At 38.9% G+C, this 17,959-nt stretch overlaps 1 protein-coding gene across 7 annotated transcripts in view; it reads left to right on the plus strand.

The window, feature by feature from the left end:
• drp2 (dystrophin related protein 2) overlaps positions 1-17,959 on the plus strand; it is a 222,245-nt gene that overhangs the window by 157,388 nt on the left and 46,898 nt on the right. For all 7 annotated transcript variants that reach the window (XM_067457358.1, XM_067457356.1, XM_067457350.1 and 4 more), the window contains 5 exons: positions 2,927-3,047; positions 5,490-5,758; positions 11,168-11,314; positions 13,252-13,330; positions 16,706-16,766. In XM_067457358.1, the coding sequence (XP_067313459.1) occupies positions 2,927-3,047; positions 5,490-5,758; positions 11,168-11,314; positions 13,252-13,330; positions 16,706-16,766 (677 nt within the window). The remainder of the gene's footprint in view (positions 1-2,926; positions 3,048-5,489; positions 5,759-11,167; positions 11,315-13,251; positions 13,331-16,705; positions 16,767-17,959) is intronic.

Consider the following 17,959-nt stretch of genomic DNA (forward strand, 5'->3'; position numbering starts at 1 on the left):
TGAGACAAAAGGAGACATTTTTAAGACTGCAAAGCACATTGAATAGGTACAGATGCTTTCAAGCTTCAAAAATGAACACAAAAGCACTAGAAAAGAATCAAATAACTGGTTCATATGACCTTTTGTGTGAGAAACAGACCAAAAAATGACATTATTTACTGACAATCTTCCCTCCAGTGAGCTGATAACCATTGTAACTAGATCATTGAGTCAGTGAGTCACTTGAGAATCAGTCAGATTTGTGAATGAATCATTCAGAATCTGATTACCTGATTCATTGAAGCGATCTGACACGAAGAAAAAAAACGTTGACATATTTTTTTCCAATTTTAGGTGAACCATCCTACTACACTCCTGTACATCTTTAAGTGTTTAAGTGATTAAGTTCTGCACTTAAACATGTTATTTTCCCATTACACAAACTCATTCTCCTAGATAAACACACCTTGCAATTGGTCCTGTATACTGCAGGATACAGCTTCCATCTTAGCACCGATTTCCAGTGTTGTCAGCTAGAGAGAGAGAGAGAGAGAGAGAGAGAGAGAGAGAGAGAGAGAGAGAGAGAGAGAGAGAGAGAGAGAGAGAGAGAGAGAGAGAGAGAGAGAGAGAGAGAGAGAGAGAGAGAGAGAGAGAGAGAGAGAGAGAGAGAGAGAGAGAGAGAGAGAAAGCTCTTTCTTTCTGTGACTGACACTGTGAATCAGCCTCCAAATTAACAGACCTGTATCTCACTGTCCCTTTCTTGGCTCTCACTTATTTCTTCCCTATTGCTGTCTTTTTGCTCTTAATGTAATATGTACATGCACATATGCACATGCATGTACTCTTGTCCTCGCTCTATCATTCACCCTCCACATACTGTTCTCTTTTTCCTCCATTTCACCCCTGCAATGTATGATGTTCGCGCTCCCAATATGCCACATCGTCCTAAAAGTTTTCTGACAAAGCAGAGAGCAAAATCACATATTCTGTTCTGCAGAGAATTACAGCGTTTTAAGAAATTTAATTATTGATCATTAGTGGATTTCTTCCTCTGTGTTTTAATATCAGATGCTTTTTGTCTTCCTTGTGCTAATTCTTCTGAGTTTGTTGACAGATTTGAATAGTTTGGGTTGGTTTAAAAACTGTGTACATATTGAGGCTTGTCCTAACAGCAGTCTAGCCTGAAATTATTATGGTTCTCATGAGTATTTCAAGACTAAGTAGCTTTAGTGGGTACTTGTTAACAGAGACATTGCCAGGCAGAAACAACCATTTCTTGCGGCTTTTCCCACAAATGTATAATTTATACATGAGTGATCTTAAGGCTTTATATTTAGCTACTATTAAATTTTCACTTTAAGTGGAATGAAAACATTTTAGGTCTCAGTTATTACACGGAATAGAAAGAGGGCATGCTTTCCGTGAAGACCCGTCTGGAGATTTCTTAATTCCAGTCCGGCAGTACGAGCATAGCCACAGACCTGTCAGGGTTCCCATGCTGACCTCTGTCCACTCACTGCCAAAAGCACCAACAGTGGGCACGTGAGCATCACAACTGGACCACAGAGCAATGGAAGAAGGTTGGCCTGGTCTGATGAATCACATTTACTTGTACATCACATTGATGGCCGGGTGCATGTGCGTCCTTACCTGGGAACACATGGCACCAGGGTGCACTATGGGAAGAAGACAAGCCGCAGAGCAGTGTGATGATTTGGGCAATGTTCTGCTTGGAAACCTTGGATCCTGCCATCCATGTAGATGTTACTTTGACATATACCACCTACCTAAGCATTGTTGCAGACCATGTTTACCTTTCATGGAAATGGATTCCTTGTGGATGTGGCCTCTTTCAGCAGGATAATGCACCTTGCCACATAGCAAAATGGTTTGAGGAGCACAACAACGAGTTTGAGGTGTTGACTTGCCTCCAAATTCCCCATAATGTACTGGACAAACAAGAATGGTCCATGGAGGCCCACCTTCCAACTTACAGGACTTAATGGATCTGCTGCTAACTTCAGCAGATACAACAACACACCTTCAGGGGTCTAGTGGAGTCCATGCCTCAATGGGTCATGGCTGTTTTGGCAGTAAAAGGGGGGCCAAAACAATGTTAGGAAGGTGGTCATAATGTTATTCCTAAATGTTTATATGCATAGTTAATGTCATGCATTAGGAACCCAAATTGGTTTCCATGTTGCTAATGGTCTAATGCAGGGGTTCTCCACTCTGGTCCTCAAAGTCTACTTTCATGCAGATGTTCATTTGACTGGCGGTTTAGTTTCATGTTTAAAAGTATCATAGCATTTTTTTTGTATATTTAAACATTTAGAACATCAATCTATATATCACATAATAGTCGCTTCAACCCGCGGACATAGAAAACAACCTGCGGGAAAAAACGCGGACTTAGCAGGACAGTGCAGTTGAGCTCTGTCTGTTGACATTTGACAATGCGTCACTTCGTTGCTCTGATTGGTTGTTGGTCTATCCAATTGATGTCTTCCCTGGTTCACTTGAAACACACCCCATAATCACAGCCCAATAGAGCAGTTTCAGACTCATATTCTGACTAGAATTGAGTATGACCACATTAGCAGAGAAAGACAGCCAGAACTTAGTTTATACCGATAAAGCCACTTGGGGACAACATTTAGGCTAGGGGAACTCATATTAATGTTGAAAAATGTTCATGCCATGGACTGTTCAGAGTGATCTTGCTGGAGGATATTTATTAATTCAATTAGAAAGCTATATGGCAGTACCATGAAGACATTTCAAAACTAATAAGAGGATTTTAGGGGTTGATAGGTGTTGTAGGGGTCCTATTCACTGTCTGTGAACTAGTTTATGTGTCAGTGACGCTGCTTTCTTGTTTATTCCTGTGCATGATGTTTGATCATTTCAGTGTGATACACTAGTAAATATCTGCTCTTGTGTGCAGAGTTTCATGGAAGATGTCAAATCCAGAGGGCCCTACATCTATTCAGTGTTGGAGTCGGCTCAGACTTTCCTGGCACAACACCCTTTCCAGGAGCCCGAGGAGACGTTGCCTGAAAGCAAAGGTCTGTTCTCTAGTGATGAAAAGTGTCTAATTAACCACTTTGATACATTTAATTTTAAAATGCATAAATTTTTCCCAATCATTATTACATATTCAGGTCTTTAGTGACCTGGATCTATGTCTAATAAAGATAGATCTCTACATGTCACGATAACATAAAAAACTCCTGATATTGCAGTAACAGTTACAGAAGAATAAAATAAAGCATATTTATGTTTGTTTACATTGGAGATCAGTTCAGTTTGAGCAGATGGTTTATACTGCCATCACTGTCCTCGGCAGAGCTCATTTCCCAGTACATTCAGCATCTGGCTCATATTCGCCATCTCAGACATATTCTTAAAACTATCATTTTCAACGTCTTCAAAATCAATATTTTAATCGCTGACAGCTTCTTCACCAGATCCCCCATCAAGTTAGCCTGACAAGCCAGACCCACATCAAGATGTTTGGTCTGGAAACTCACCATTGACAGGGCTCAATCTGAGGGGCGAGATAAATGGTTGTCTTTCAAACTCCCTCTGTACGCGATAGGATAGCGCTACCACCAACCAGAGCAACGAAGGTGAAGCAGAGCTAGTTGACAAATTAAACTTTCGCTGTATCCGGTCGGCAAAACTCAGAACACATCTTCCCTTCTTAAGAATGACTTCAGTGCCGTTCTTTGTTCAGAGAAAAGCTTAACTCTTCCAGAGTCGCGGTCAAAAGCTGATTCGAAAGACCGCCATTCGCCAGTTTCTGTGTTTACTATCAGCATGCAAGTGCAACTCGGCCATCATTATGTTAAGCCCCGACCAACGACTATACAAGATGTGATTGGCCTGACCAGAGTTTGCCGTTTACATTATTGAAAATTGCTAGACGACACTCGCAATCATTATTTTATAATTGTGTTATATTTTTCATGTTATATTGTTTATAATGATTTGATTGAGCAATACTAAAAAGTTAATGTCTAATTTAAAAAAAGTAAATGAGGGGGGAGTGTATGAATGATGTCCTGGTCGCTAACGACCCACGGTATGCATTTAAGGGTTAATCAAGTTTTCAAGTGTCATGATGTTGTTTTACTTTGGCTCCTGAAAAATGTGTCGCAAGATATTCAATGCTAAGGTGATTGGTTCAAAAACAAGGGGGTCCTGTTCCAGTCATTTAACTGCCACTAGCAATGTCTCCATTCATGTTGTAATTTTTATTTAAATGAAAAAGCAGAATATTGCATAAACTATTTCCAAATAAGTCCTAATGATCATCCACAGATGTCTTATGCCTGGGCAACAGTGTATCAAACGTTTCAAGGTGTTGTACACTGCCAAAGACAAGTTCTAACAGCCGTACGCACATTCGTAAGAGAGTCAAAACTAAAAACTTCCTTGTTAGTGAAAGAAAAGCTTTTATAGACACCAGGCCCAGCAAACGAGGCTCATAAATCACTGACGTATTATAAGGTATGATTGCCACCTCTATGTATACTCTGCTTCTGTAGTCCCGCCCACCGACTCGTGGAGCTAAACTGATCGCGTTACTGAGCAATAAACATGCCAAAGATAGCAAGATAATTGTTTGTAAACAAGACACAGGTCGACACTGGATTTGCAGACATGTTGAGATTAAAACACAATGATGTTCCTTCTATATTGGATTCGACAGGAATGAGGCAGCACACTTATGTGAGTAAAACGTTTTTTTTATATGCGATAGTATTGCATTGTTACAGATTGTATTGACGTGTACGTGACGTGTCTAACACAGCAAACCAGCACACTGTCACAGGTTGGAAAATCCCTTATTTGTTGGTTCATTGCAATTCGGGTTCAGACTCCCAGGGTTCGCAAAGCCAACATCCCGGGGCTATGTGTTTTCCAGACGGGCTACCAAAACGGGCCATTTAATCTTAAATAACATTAATTTCTTGATCCTGTTGTATTTGAAAGGTTCAAAGCTTCAAAAACTTCAATGGCATTAAAAAGAAGAAAGTCAGATACACTTTAGGCTTTCTAGAGGGTGAGTCAATTATGGGATCATTTTTAAATTATGGAACTATTTTTTATTTAAATCCTCATTTTTTATAGCTTATTTATACTGAAAACAAATCTTAATTCTTAATGTTATGCAGTGTGGTTTCACAAGTACATTTATTTTATATAGATGTTTTAAATATTTGAATTGGAATATTAGACAAAGTACTTGTTAAGAATATGTGTACACCTATTCTTTAGATGGACACACACGGCTATTGGCAGATAGCTCTTCAGGTATTATAACCCACATAGACATTACAATGCTTGATGAGAAGATTTTCTTCCTACATGTAGGTCATCAGCCCAATTCTGCATCCACATGTCATCATTGAGTGTGTCATATGGAGAAATTAATAATGGAGAGATCAGGGCTGTTGTTTTTACTCTATCATTCTCCGTTCTTCCGCTCCTCTCCATCACAGAGGTCTCTCCTCGCCGGCGAATGCTGAATGTAAGTCGCTCTGTGTGGAAGCAGGCCAATGTGGCCAGTGACCTGTGGGAGAAGTTGACGGCACGCTGTGTGGACCGACACCGGCACATGGAGCGGACCCTGGAGAGGCTGCTGCAGATCCAGGCTGCCATGGAGGAGTTGGATGCAGCTCTGGAGCAGGCGGAGGGAGTGAGGGACGCCTGGGAGCCTGTGGGAGACCTGTTCATTGATTCGCTGCAGGACCATATAGACGCTACCAAGGTAATACATCTTCGATGACCTGATCACAAGTGTCTAATGCAGACAAATCGCTGTTTACACATTTGTAATTGGATTTTAAAAGGAATGGTCTCTGATTTGGTGACTACATGCATCATTTGTTACTTCAGTGTGTTACCACATACATACACAAAGCACAAAACAAGTCAGCACAGTGTTACTCCCAAAAATACTTCAATCCCGTTGCATAATTGAAGTTTTGAGTGGAATTCTCAAGGTTATTTTAGTCATGCATGTTGTGCTTCACATGATCCGTGTCTGATATCAGGAAAACCTAAGAAGTTATGTGAAGTCTGCACGTCTGCAAGTTATTTTTTAAAGCTGCATGTATTTGTCAAAGTTTAAACATAATATAGACACAATAGTTGATTGATGGGTGAGTAGGCACCTAGGCGGTTGTCTAGAATGCGTCAGAATGTATTAGAGTTTACACTACATTTTGACATGAAACCACAATGTGCTGAATTAGGTCTATTTTTGTAGTAGAAATGAAACTTTAAAAACATCCAAACCGCAGTGTTAAATCTTGCACTGGTAGGAAGGTTTAAAAAGTGAAAAAGTGACTTGCGTTTGACTTTTGTATGGTCGGCTGATGCATGCATGTAGCCAATTTACTTCTAGATGTGCTGCTTTAAATAGATAAAGATAAGATGCTCAGTGTGCATTCATATTATCACATCTATTTTGATGTATTATGTGAGGCATTCTGATTCATGTTTCATGTTTTACAGTCTTTTTTTGTATTTGGTAGTGGACCCCACATCTTGCTCAGTTACTATTTCTAAGAATTTCAGCCAGATTTAATGAGACTCTCCATAGGGCACATTTTTTAATGTCTTACGCATTTTCTCCCATTTCATTTCACTGTGGGGTTTAATGTAGTAATTTTTTTTCAGACTTTAATAAGAAATTGTACTATGTATATGTGATGTTGTTTGCCTCTGATGTGGGTTATTTGTTATTTATTTATATATTTATTTTCAGAATTACATTTTTTATTCACCAGTCCCAACAAGGGATTTGTATGGTTTCCAGGAGCTCTGGCTGCTTAAAACCATGAAAACATATATAACACAATGGGGGCTAATATAATAATTTGTAATCTCAAAATTGGTCATTTAATAATTCAGATAAAGCCAGTGGATAGGGCTTTAGCTGATGGTAGTTTTAAAATTACTTGAGAGTAAATGTATTTTTATTCCCTTCATAGTTATCTTTAACAAATGTTCCTTGTACTGCCTCATATGCTTCATAAAATAATAATTTGTATAATAATTATAGGCAGTGCTTTGAGATGTATTGCGAGTACAAGTCCTGACTCCGGGACCTTTTCTGATCCTGATAAATATTTAAATATCATCTAATTAGAGCAATAATACATTTTAAATAAAAGGGGCCCGTTGTGTACAAAGTGTCAGGATAATCATCCACAATTATCCTCAAATAAGAGGAGAATATATAAAATAGCTGATTAGTGAACATTGAAGTTAAAAGAAAATATTCAGTGGTTGAACACTGCTAAAACAACTTTTACTATATACAGATGTAAATTATAAAGAATATATTAAATACCGTCTCTGAGAGAGTGAGACAGAGAAATATCCTGTAGCCATCATATCCTTCAAGTATTCAAGACATTTAAAGCAAGTAGAAAATGTGTATTATTTAATATATTAGTTAATTTTACTCTTGAGAGAGAGAGAGAGCTGCTTTCTGAGACATGCGCATACATGGCAACGCAATATTTGATTTGCGATCATGCTGTGCTTATTTTATTAATTTGTGTATCATTTGGTACAAGGTTTAAATAAATTAAATATACATCAAATTGTTGAAATTTTGTATCGTATGTTTATTCACATTATTGTGTATTTTAGAGATTTATGGATAATATTGTGTTAACCTCGGCTCACCTGTTATCCAGCAAACATGAAGAGCGAGTATATTTCAGTCTACTGGATTTTTTTTCCTGTTATTCAGTGGAATTTGTTATTTGTTTTGAAGCCATTATTCATGTCTTTCCTTACAAGGTATTTGGTTCGTACCCAGCCTGTATGCTAGCTGTTAAAACTGTTCTTGTGGCTGGTAAAACCGAAAACTATAGCATCTGCCTGAGGGCAGAAGTCCGCATGTGTCCTACAGTAAGTGAGATATGATGTTACCTGCCCATTTCTTCAGTCTCCAGATTCAGCAGGTGCACACCAATTTTCATATAATCTGTCCTAACAGTATTGCAGTGAGTCTGCTTGTGTACCGTACCAAATGTGATCCAGAAAGCAAATGGCAGTCATAATCCATCTAGTGGCATTTTTACTTTATTTCTGGATGTCCTTTGTATAGTTTCCAGCCTTTGTGTTTTATGGTTTTCTGATAGCTCACTCAGCTGTATGCTGCTATTAGTTTTGCCCTTAAGATACTGTACTCAGATAGATACTGTCATTTGACTGTGATTTAATAGAGATATTAGGGTCATAATAAAAGCACTGAAAGATGATGGATATTAATATGTTATACTTTAATCTACCATGCTATTTCAAAGACTTGGGCGTAAAGCATATCCCCTAATGTTTCCCTTTGTAATCTACCATCGATAATGTAAAGAAACAAACTCCCTGAGCTGTACAATGGGAGGTCTTTTTTATTGACAATACAATCATGGTTGTTTCCATGGAGATAAGCTGAGTTATTATAAATATGGAACAGTGTAGATATCTATTTGCAGTACTACCTTGTGCATCAGTGAGTCAGATATTCTATTCTACTGTTCGGGTCCCAAAAGATTACTTATTGTGTGGACAAGGTATTTCTATCTCTATTAATGTAAACATGTTTTTGTGATGCAATGTGCCTTTTTGTGAATAGTACAGTACATGTCATTGCAGCCGTGTAATTAAATAATTAACTAGTTCGTATGCCTGGAGCTGTATCCTGATGCAATATGTTGAGTTTTTAATTTAGACTGAAGCAGGACTGAAGCAGTGAACTGACATGTTCGTGTTATGCTCTGACAGGAGGGGGGGGCATTTGTCAATGTTTCCCCTGCTGTCAGAACCAGCAAGCACATGGAAAGTCATGCAGGCGTAGAGTTTTTCCATTTGTTTTCCTGGCTGCATGTCAAAGTCATGAACAAGCCAAGATCAATGCTCATACAGTTATCTGCATGCAGTTGGGTTCAAATGTCTGAGGGCACATTGAATGTCTGGGATTTTCCTTTTTATTTATTCATATTTTTATCCAACAAGGTGTGTAACGACAAACAGTGACAATAAAGACGTTATGGGCCAGATTTAACCCCCCTTTTAGTATCAGGATTTACTAAAACACACAGTGAATAATTAGGGCTGAAAAGGCGTGGACAGGGTTATTTTTGCGCATGACCTTGTTGCATATACTTTTGTAGGAGTTTCTCTTTCAGACACAAAATGTATGGGAGGAAAGTATTTAAATGAATCATGCAAGGTGATTTCCTAAGGTTAGTGATCGTCAATTTACTGGTATTTGTGCCATTATTTAACAGCCAATAAAATTAATGTCTTAATGATTTATGCCCCTCTTAATTATTATGCTTTACTAGAATTTTCTTTTAGTGCCATACATGGCCCACACGGAAATATGTTGAACTGGCATACACACACACACACATTAAAGGATTACTTAAGCGATTTTGCCTTAGGCTTTGTATCAGTAGAAATCCGGTTGTATATTTGAATGATCGTAGCCCCCCCCCCCCCCCCCCCCCCATATCCCCCTGAGACAAGAGATTTATGTATTTTATTTCTTGAAAAAAAATCCTCCGATGATGCAAAATGACAATGATGATTTTTTTTGCCCAGAGGCTAAAGACTATAGCCAGTAGTAGGAACTATTTCTGCATGTTTTCAACCCATCCATGGGGGTGGGACTCAAAACGCTCGGCTCTGCGGGATTCATGTAAACGGAGCGGTGCGGAGCAAAGTGAGTGTTTCAACGTCAAATGAATTGCTATGAAAGATAAGCTTCCAAAGGCATGAACTAAAAACGTGCCAGACTGAGCACGCGCCATGAATGTATGGCACGGCCACGATTAAGCCTCGTAGGGCAGTGAGGCAAAGGGGATTCTGGGAGTTATTGTCTTTCATCCACATGAGCCAAAAGTACATTTTCTGGCTTTTCTCAGTCTAGAAGGCACCAAATTAAAAAATAATTTCACATTTCTACTACATACATGACACAGTTGAAATAAACATTCATCTTCCCAGCTCTGAAGTACCCTTTAAGGCAGCCAATACTACAGGGTTTTCTCTACATTCCTTTAAGTGGTGGACCACCGCAGTACAAAAATTACCTTCACTCTACATAGGTAAAATGAGCAATTGAACATTACAAACAAAACACTAATATAACAAGCAAAAGGCCCAGTGCTAGAAGCTTAATTAACAGAGATGGTGGAAAGATTCTACCCTCTGCCACCACAGCCACAAAACCATTACAAAGGATATATGTAATTATAAACAACAAAGCAACATAATTCCCTGCATTCACTGTTCAACTGTAGGCTGGTTTTGCTTAACTAACAGGTAGGCTACAGCGTTTGCATCAGTGCAGAACACCCTGTTTTACTTAGGCACAAACCACTGTACAATACACTAAACTGTGTATAAAACAAAGTCTTAATAAAAACGGCAGGGATTCCCTCCATCTCTGCTAAGGGCGCGGCCGTGGCTGACCCACGAGCAGGCGAACATGAACTTTTTTCCACCGTTGGGCCGAATGGTTCTTAGAATGGTAAGGAACAGTTCCAGCTGTGTTTCCACTTGAGCCTGGTATTCTCACCATTCTCGGCCCGGAATTCTCCGGTTTTGTTCAAATAAAGGCAGCCTTGGTGAGCATAAGAGCACAACATCTTTTATAAACATTACAAAATCTTCCAGACCCTAAATGGCGGTGTATTTCAACTCCACTTTTCACTTTAAACTCTCACACACATTGGGTCCTGTCACACTTTGACATCCGGTGCACTTACAGTGCTATCGACAGACTGTCTCTCTTGCACTTTTGCCCAGTGTAGCACCTCAATGTAAATGTGTGGAAGAAAGCAAGCAGCAGTGTTGGATGGAATGAAAATGGACAAGTGTTGACTGTGAATGGAATAAAATATCACTTTAAACATCAAAATATCCACCCCGTGGCCAGCCTGTCAATATCATAACTTTTTTCATCCTTTAAATCATTTGTAGTGGAGAGCAGGCAGTTGTAACACCTAAATGTAACATCAGTATTAATACAATGCATAGTGCACTCAGAAATCAGATGGAAAGATTCACCAAGGATTAATATACAGTATATTTTTACATTTAAGTGAAAATGTTGTGTAATGTTGATCATCTATCTCATTTTCTCTTTCTTTTATAGCTGTTTAAAGAAGAGCTGACCCAGGTGAAGGAAGGGATGAAACACATAAATGACCTGGCCCATCAGTTGGCCATATCTGATGTGCACTTGTCCATGGAGAATGCCAGAGCCCTGGAGCACCTCAACAACAGATGGAAACTTCTGCAGGTATTAAAATCACCTGCCATATCTCATTTTTAACCTGCCCAGCATAACTAATGGACCCCTATGGAGATCATACAGTACACTGGTCACCATTGCCAGCGCTGGCTCCAGCCAACTAAGTTTGTGCATATGCACTATGAAAAATGGAGCTTAGGAGATTGAATATAATACGTCGGTCCTGCCTGGCTGGGAGCTGTGATGGCTCCATTATCATCGGTCACGGGGAGTGCCTTTTGTCTACATGCTCATGGGAAAACAAAGGCCTTTCCGAAGAGAAAATAGAGGAGATGTAAAATGAAATTGAGTGTTTCGATTGCATCTGGTTGTTTTATGTGTGAGAAAGAGATGCAGGGAGAATGAAAAGTACACTTGAATGTGTGGGAGTGTGTTAATTTAGTTATTGAAAAATTACTATGAAATGCATATCTGCGGCAGTTTGCATGTGACCTAATGTGAGGCAAAAAAAACAGGGCTATAGTCTGCAAGCATTTCCCATATGCTTGTACTTTGTAGTATAAATGCCATTAGAAATGCTGTGTTGCTCAAATATTCATATAGTTGCGTGAAAAAGAAAATACACATTTTTGAATTCTATGGGACTTAATAAAAATAATTTGGTCCTTGGACGTGGGTCATGCAATAGGTCAATGATCCCAAGCACACTAGCAAATATACACCAGAATGACTGAAAAAAGAAAAGAATCAAGGTGCACTGGTCCAGTCAAACTCCAGATATCAACATGTTTGGAAAAACTCTGTAAAATTGTAAAATTCTGTGGAAGGAAGAGAGTTGTGCATAAACTAATGCCCACACACCTTAATGAAGCATTATTGTAAGAGTGGGTCAAAATTCCTCCACAATTATGTGAGGGTCAGATAAAGTCATATAAAAAATGAATACTTCGAATTATTGCTGCTAAAGTTGGTTTTACAAATCATTTGTTACATATGGCTTCTCCATTGGCTTTTATTAAATGAGTAATGACACTGTGTAATATGTCATGTGTTGTTGTTCATCTTAGGTTGTATTTACCTAATTTCAAGACCTAATACAGTCTCTCATGCAAACCAAGGCTTCGTTTATTTAATCAAATATGTAATTTATACTTGTCATATCTTTAATATAAACATATTTACTGCCACTTGATATCAATTTAATGCATCCTTGCTGTTCATTTCTTTAAAAAAAACAGACAAATTTAAAAGACACCTCTTTTTTACTTGTAGTGTGTGCATGTATATACAGTGATAATGGAAATGAATTATTATTATTATTTATTTATTTTTCTAAATTAATGTTAAATTTTAAGCCCTAATATTTATCTAACAAGACATTTAGTGGCTCAGTAGTTACTGTGATTAACAGAGATATCTGCCTTTACACGGGGCAGTATTATATTTCTATTAATGCAAAGCAGTGCTGGTTGTCCTTGAAATGCCTCACAGAAACAGAGGGAATACAGGAAGAGAGTGAGGGCAAGACAATACTTCATGCTTGAATGGATTTGCTGGCCTTTGTATATGTCAGTGTTTTGACATCCTCTAAATGATTTACATTGCAAATAACTCAGAATTTGGTAGTCCACAATTCCCTAGAGACGTCTGGTTGGTGGCAACAACGTCAGACGTGGATTACTCTTGGGAAACTTCTTATGCAACACCCTCACCATTTTCCTTATTACCGCTCACAGACTTTTCACAGACTCTCAGTCATTTATCATTTATCTCAGCTACTGCTCATCACTGCTCAGTTTGGGGACAGTAGGCTGGTACAATGGTCCAGTGACAAAACTCTAAAGGGACCCCTACATAAAATCTTTGTCATTTGCTCATTGTCATGGTGTTAAAAACCCATCCGACGTTCTATTTCCATTACACAATCAGAGAAATTTTATTTATTATGGAAATAACGAACTCCTCTTTCTCCTTTTCTATTCAAGGGGTCTATTGAAGAACGTCTAAAACAATTGCAAGATGCCCATAGAGATTTTGGCCCCGGATCACAGCACTTCCTTTCCAGTAAGTGTGGCATAATTCATTTGAAGCCATAGAAAGTGAAGTATGGGCTAATGGAGCTCAGTTTAGAGGGGTTGGCACAGAGCTGTGTTTAAATGGGCAGGGTGGGCTGTGTCTTTATTCATTTTCACCTTCACATCAGATCTGTCTGATGAATAATTGCAGGACAAAGACAGTCCCTGCTACAAATATATCCTACTTTAGACACTTTTCTGGCTCTCTAAATCACTTCAAATCAGTGCTACATTGCAATGCTAAATGAGAACACAGGGAATGTCAGTTCCATGTAAAGTTTCAAGCAATGTTGTAGTAATCAAGATCGGACTTGAGCCAGTCTGGTGTTTGAGTCCAAGACCATATTTGCAATAAATTAAAAAATGAATAGAACTTAGAGATCATTCATGTGATCTATGCTTAATTGGGATGCAAAATCCAGGCAAAAAAGTATTCTATCAAAGACCAGGCAGTGTTTGCGCACAAAAGTACCTTCTGATGGACAGACTTCTGAGGCAAACTTACAGTTTAAAGATCTACAGTAAAATAGAGTGAGCTTTGTTGATAACTAATATTTACTTGAAATATACTTGTAATATACTTGAAAACATGCATTTACACAAACTGACCAGCAGCTGCAACTTTTAGACTTCTTTTTCTAGCCTAACTGTCACCGAATGGAACTTATAGGATTGTGGGATATCAAAGTCAGTGAAAGGATACATCTATGCTGACTTCAAAAATTGATCAGAAGAAGGTATCTCAGGAGACAGGAAGTGAAGCTAACATTGAATTTTAACTTGCCTTGCGTCCTCCAAAGGCAGCATTTTTTTTTAAGTTTTTGGATGCAGCCATAGTAAAAAAAGAACAAGCGTTATACATCTGGGGCGAGACGTGGCAGTAGAGTCCAGAATTATAGTAGTAGTCTACTAAAATTTCAGGCCTGGTGTCACAGACAGGGCTTAGATTAAGCCAGGATTAGGCCTTAGTTAAAGCTGCAGTTTGTAAGTTTTGTTTGAAACCTGAAATTGCAGTTTTTGCAGAGTTATCATCTCTACGTGGGTTGTGCATCGGCACAGCTCCTCAGCGCGGGTGAATCTAATTTTTTGGAGGATTATTTGTGACTATCAGCCCCAGTGTGGATACTGTACTTCAGAATCACAGATTCTACGTCTTGGAGTATAACCTAAATAAGAATTTTCACCAGAAAATGTCATGTCTGCCACTTTTAGGAACAAAACGTTAAAGTAAATCGTGCTGCCAACGGTGATGAAATCTAACGATCGCTCATATGACATCAAACCGTGCAAATTATTATATTGTTATACTTTGTGTATTTAGTCTGTATTAGTGTGACCTGTAGATTTAAATTTATTTAAAGTCTAATCTTTTGCTTTTGATCTCAATCTGAGGGGCGGGATAAACGGTTGTCTTTCAGACTCCCTCTGCACGTGATAGGATATCACTGCAACCAACCAGAGCAACAAAAGTGAAGCAGAGCTTGTTGATAGATTAAACATTGGAAGGAACACCTGGCAGTATGTCTATGGATCCGATCACACACGCACACGCACACGCACACGCACACGCTCACGCGCACACGCACACACACACACACACACACACACACGCACACGCACACACACACGCACACACACACACAGACAGAGCTTTACAGAGACTTGATGTGCTATAATTATAGCTGTGATATAATAATATTTGTGGTATTTTTGCTAGAATAACAGTATGGTGGCTCTGAGTTGTCAAAACGTCTCTCAAAATGTGTTTTTACGGATGCGAAAACGCAGAATATCGAACCTGTTCCGAATTTTTTTTTGATGGACGAAAGTTTCGGAGGCAGTGTGCAAGCGTGATTGACATAACTTGAGGTCGAATTTTTTTGTTGACGTGCGTAAATTTCGCATGCGAATTACGGACTCAGTGTGCAAAGGCCTTAAGAGTTGACATTTATCCCAACTGCAACCTCTTCACTGTCTGACTCCATTACGAAGAGACGATGTTTACCCGCCGTTCCGTCACTTCCGATCAGAGTTTTTCACAACAGAAGTAATTTTACTCATAATTTCTTTTAAAAAACTGTTTTAATGCACATTTATGATTCATTTCTTCACGCAAGTCGAGTTCCTACACTATTTATCTACACATTCATTCACAGGGATCTTCAACTTGAAAGATGGGCTTTAACTCCAAGTCTTCCAGAGTCGCGGTCAAAGCTGATTCGAAAGACCGCCGTTCGCCAGCTTCTGTGTTTACTAGAAGCACGCAAACACAACTCGGCCGTCGTCATTATGGCCCCTCCCACCGACTCTATACACGATGTGATTGGCCCGACAAGAGTTTGGCGTTTACAGCTCAGAAGGGTATTGAGAGTTGCTAGACGACACTCGCGGGCAGATTAGATTTGCTGTCGCTAGGGTGCGTTTAGATTTCTAGGCTATCCTCCTCATATAAACTTAATAAAACCTGAACCATGTCGTGGATCTATCGGTCGTATTTTTTAAACTTCGTTGCTGATTCGAATAGCAAACAACTCTTACTGCACACACCCGTACAGACTTTTAAAAATAATGGCTGCAAAATAAAATGCTGTGTGGAGTCAACCAATCAAAATGCTGTGTGAATGTTCAGTGCCTAATTCACCCCCGGAAAATTCCTGAACTTTGAAAAAGTACTACCTCACGAACAGGGATGTTTTGATGTTCGGAAATTTTTCTACCTTGAACTTCAATTAGACCCTGGTTCATACAGTCAAAACTCACAGAGTACTACCCAAAAGTCCCTAGTTCCTGGGGAAAATTCTTGTGGTGGAAACATGGCTTTTGTGGTACTTTATCTAGCAATTTCACTGGAACAGCGAGTGAGTTAGGATAGAGATTTAAATAAGTATAGTGTAAAGTGTCGAGGTGTCACCCTGTCCTCTATCTTAGGCCTCGTTTCACCACTGACTAGAAGGAAGAATAATATACTTGTAATTTTAATGTTACATAAACCGAGAATTTTAAGGGTGCTGACACCTCACTCATTTCAGATTGTAAAAGAAGCTGAGAAGGAAGACAGGGTTGCCGAAGCCCTCTTAATGACCTCAGTGACTATATAGTTCTCCGTTCTTACCTTTTGAATATCATAGCACAGCATCGTTTGACCTTAGAAGTTTCACATAAAAAGTTTACACTGCTCCACTTACAGAAAAGCTTTCTACCATTCTGAACACTTTTGAGGTGCTGTTGTTTAATAGCCTCTTCGTGTGGAAGCAGTATGCTTGAAGGACCTTGAGCTGTGCCGTTTGAGATTTTCAAAATAGCTTTTCATGCTCGACATGTCTGTCTGATTGATATTGCACTTTTTCTTCCTTTGTCACTCCAGGCTCTGTGCAGATTCCTTGGGAACGTGCCATTTCCCCCAACAAAGTGCCATACTATATCAAGTAAGTCCAGCCGTAAACCATCAGTAGTCTATGAGTGTCAAAAGTTACTGTGTAAAACTGTGGGATGGGCATGTCAGATTATCAGGCATAGAAAGCAAACTCAATTACTGATCCCTGGTGCAGAAGATTATTGCGTTGTGAGCAAAAAAGAAAACAACATTTCAACTGTGGCGTTCCTTTTGTCATGCTGCCCAGTGCAGAGTTTATAGATCTCACAGCAGAGTCTGTGTTGGGCAGGGATTGCAGAGGTTAACATCCTCAGTTAAGAGGAGGTGTGTAAATATTTCCTTTAACATTCCTATTCATCTTAGTGGTAGTTGTTAGGCTCCCCTGAACGCCACTGTTTGAAATCTTTATTCATAGCATCAGTAGTTATAATTAAAACTATTTAAAACATTTTCAGTAATCGAAATTCAAATTAATTAAATTAAATAAAATTTTAATTAATATATTAACATGAAAATCTCAACATAAATGAAGATTAAGAATGCTGCCTTGGGAACTAACTGCAATAAATAAGTTAGTAAAAATAAATAAGTAATAAAATTAATTAAAACACACACACACACGCACACGCACACACACGCACACACAAACACATACACACACACACACACACACACACACGCACACGCACACGCACACGCACACACAAACACATACACATACAACTTTTACTAAAACTAAAATGAAAATAGCAATAATGGGAATCACAGCTATGGCTCGGATGATTGGCTTGAAACGTTATGTGATTTCCTATCAGTATTATTTTAGTTTATTTATATGCTATCATAGTATTAATAATATTTTGAAAGTCACAGACTGCCATGTGACTAATCATTCAGAAGTTTTAGGAACTGGCTGACTGAATGACAAGAATAAATGACATCAGAGGGAGCAGACAGGGAAAAATCAATTTCATTTTAACCAAATGGTGAGAAGGGTGGTCCATGTGAACAAGCCACAGGGTAAAAATTATGCAACAGAAGGTTTTCATGTCACTGGCCAATCAATGTAATCACTAGCGCAGGTAATGATGAGTGAACAGCTGGCAAACTTCCCTCTTCAGGCCCTGTCACTTATTTATTTGTTCCTATCATTTATTCATCTTGTAACTTTATCACTTGGCTGCTGGTACTACAGAAGCTGCAGAGTGCAGGAAGTGCAGTGGTTGTTGCAGTAAAGCATGTAGC

This window comes from Pseudorasbora parva, chromosome 11 (genome assembly GCF_024679245.1).
Source record: "Pseudorasbora parva isolate DD20220531a chromosome 11, ASM2467924v1, whole genome shotgun sequence".
Taxonomy (NCBI): Eukaryota; Metazoa; Chordata; class Actinopteri; order Cypriniformes; family Gobionidae; genus Pseudorasbora; species Pseudorasbora parva.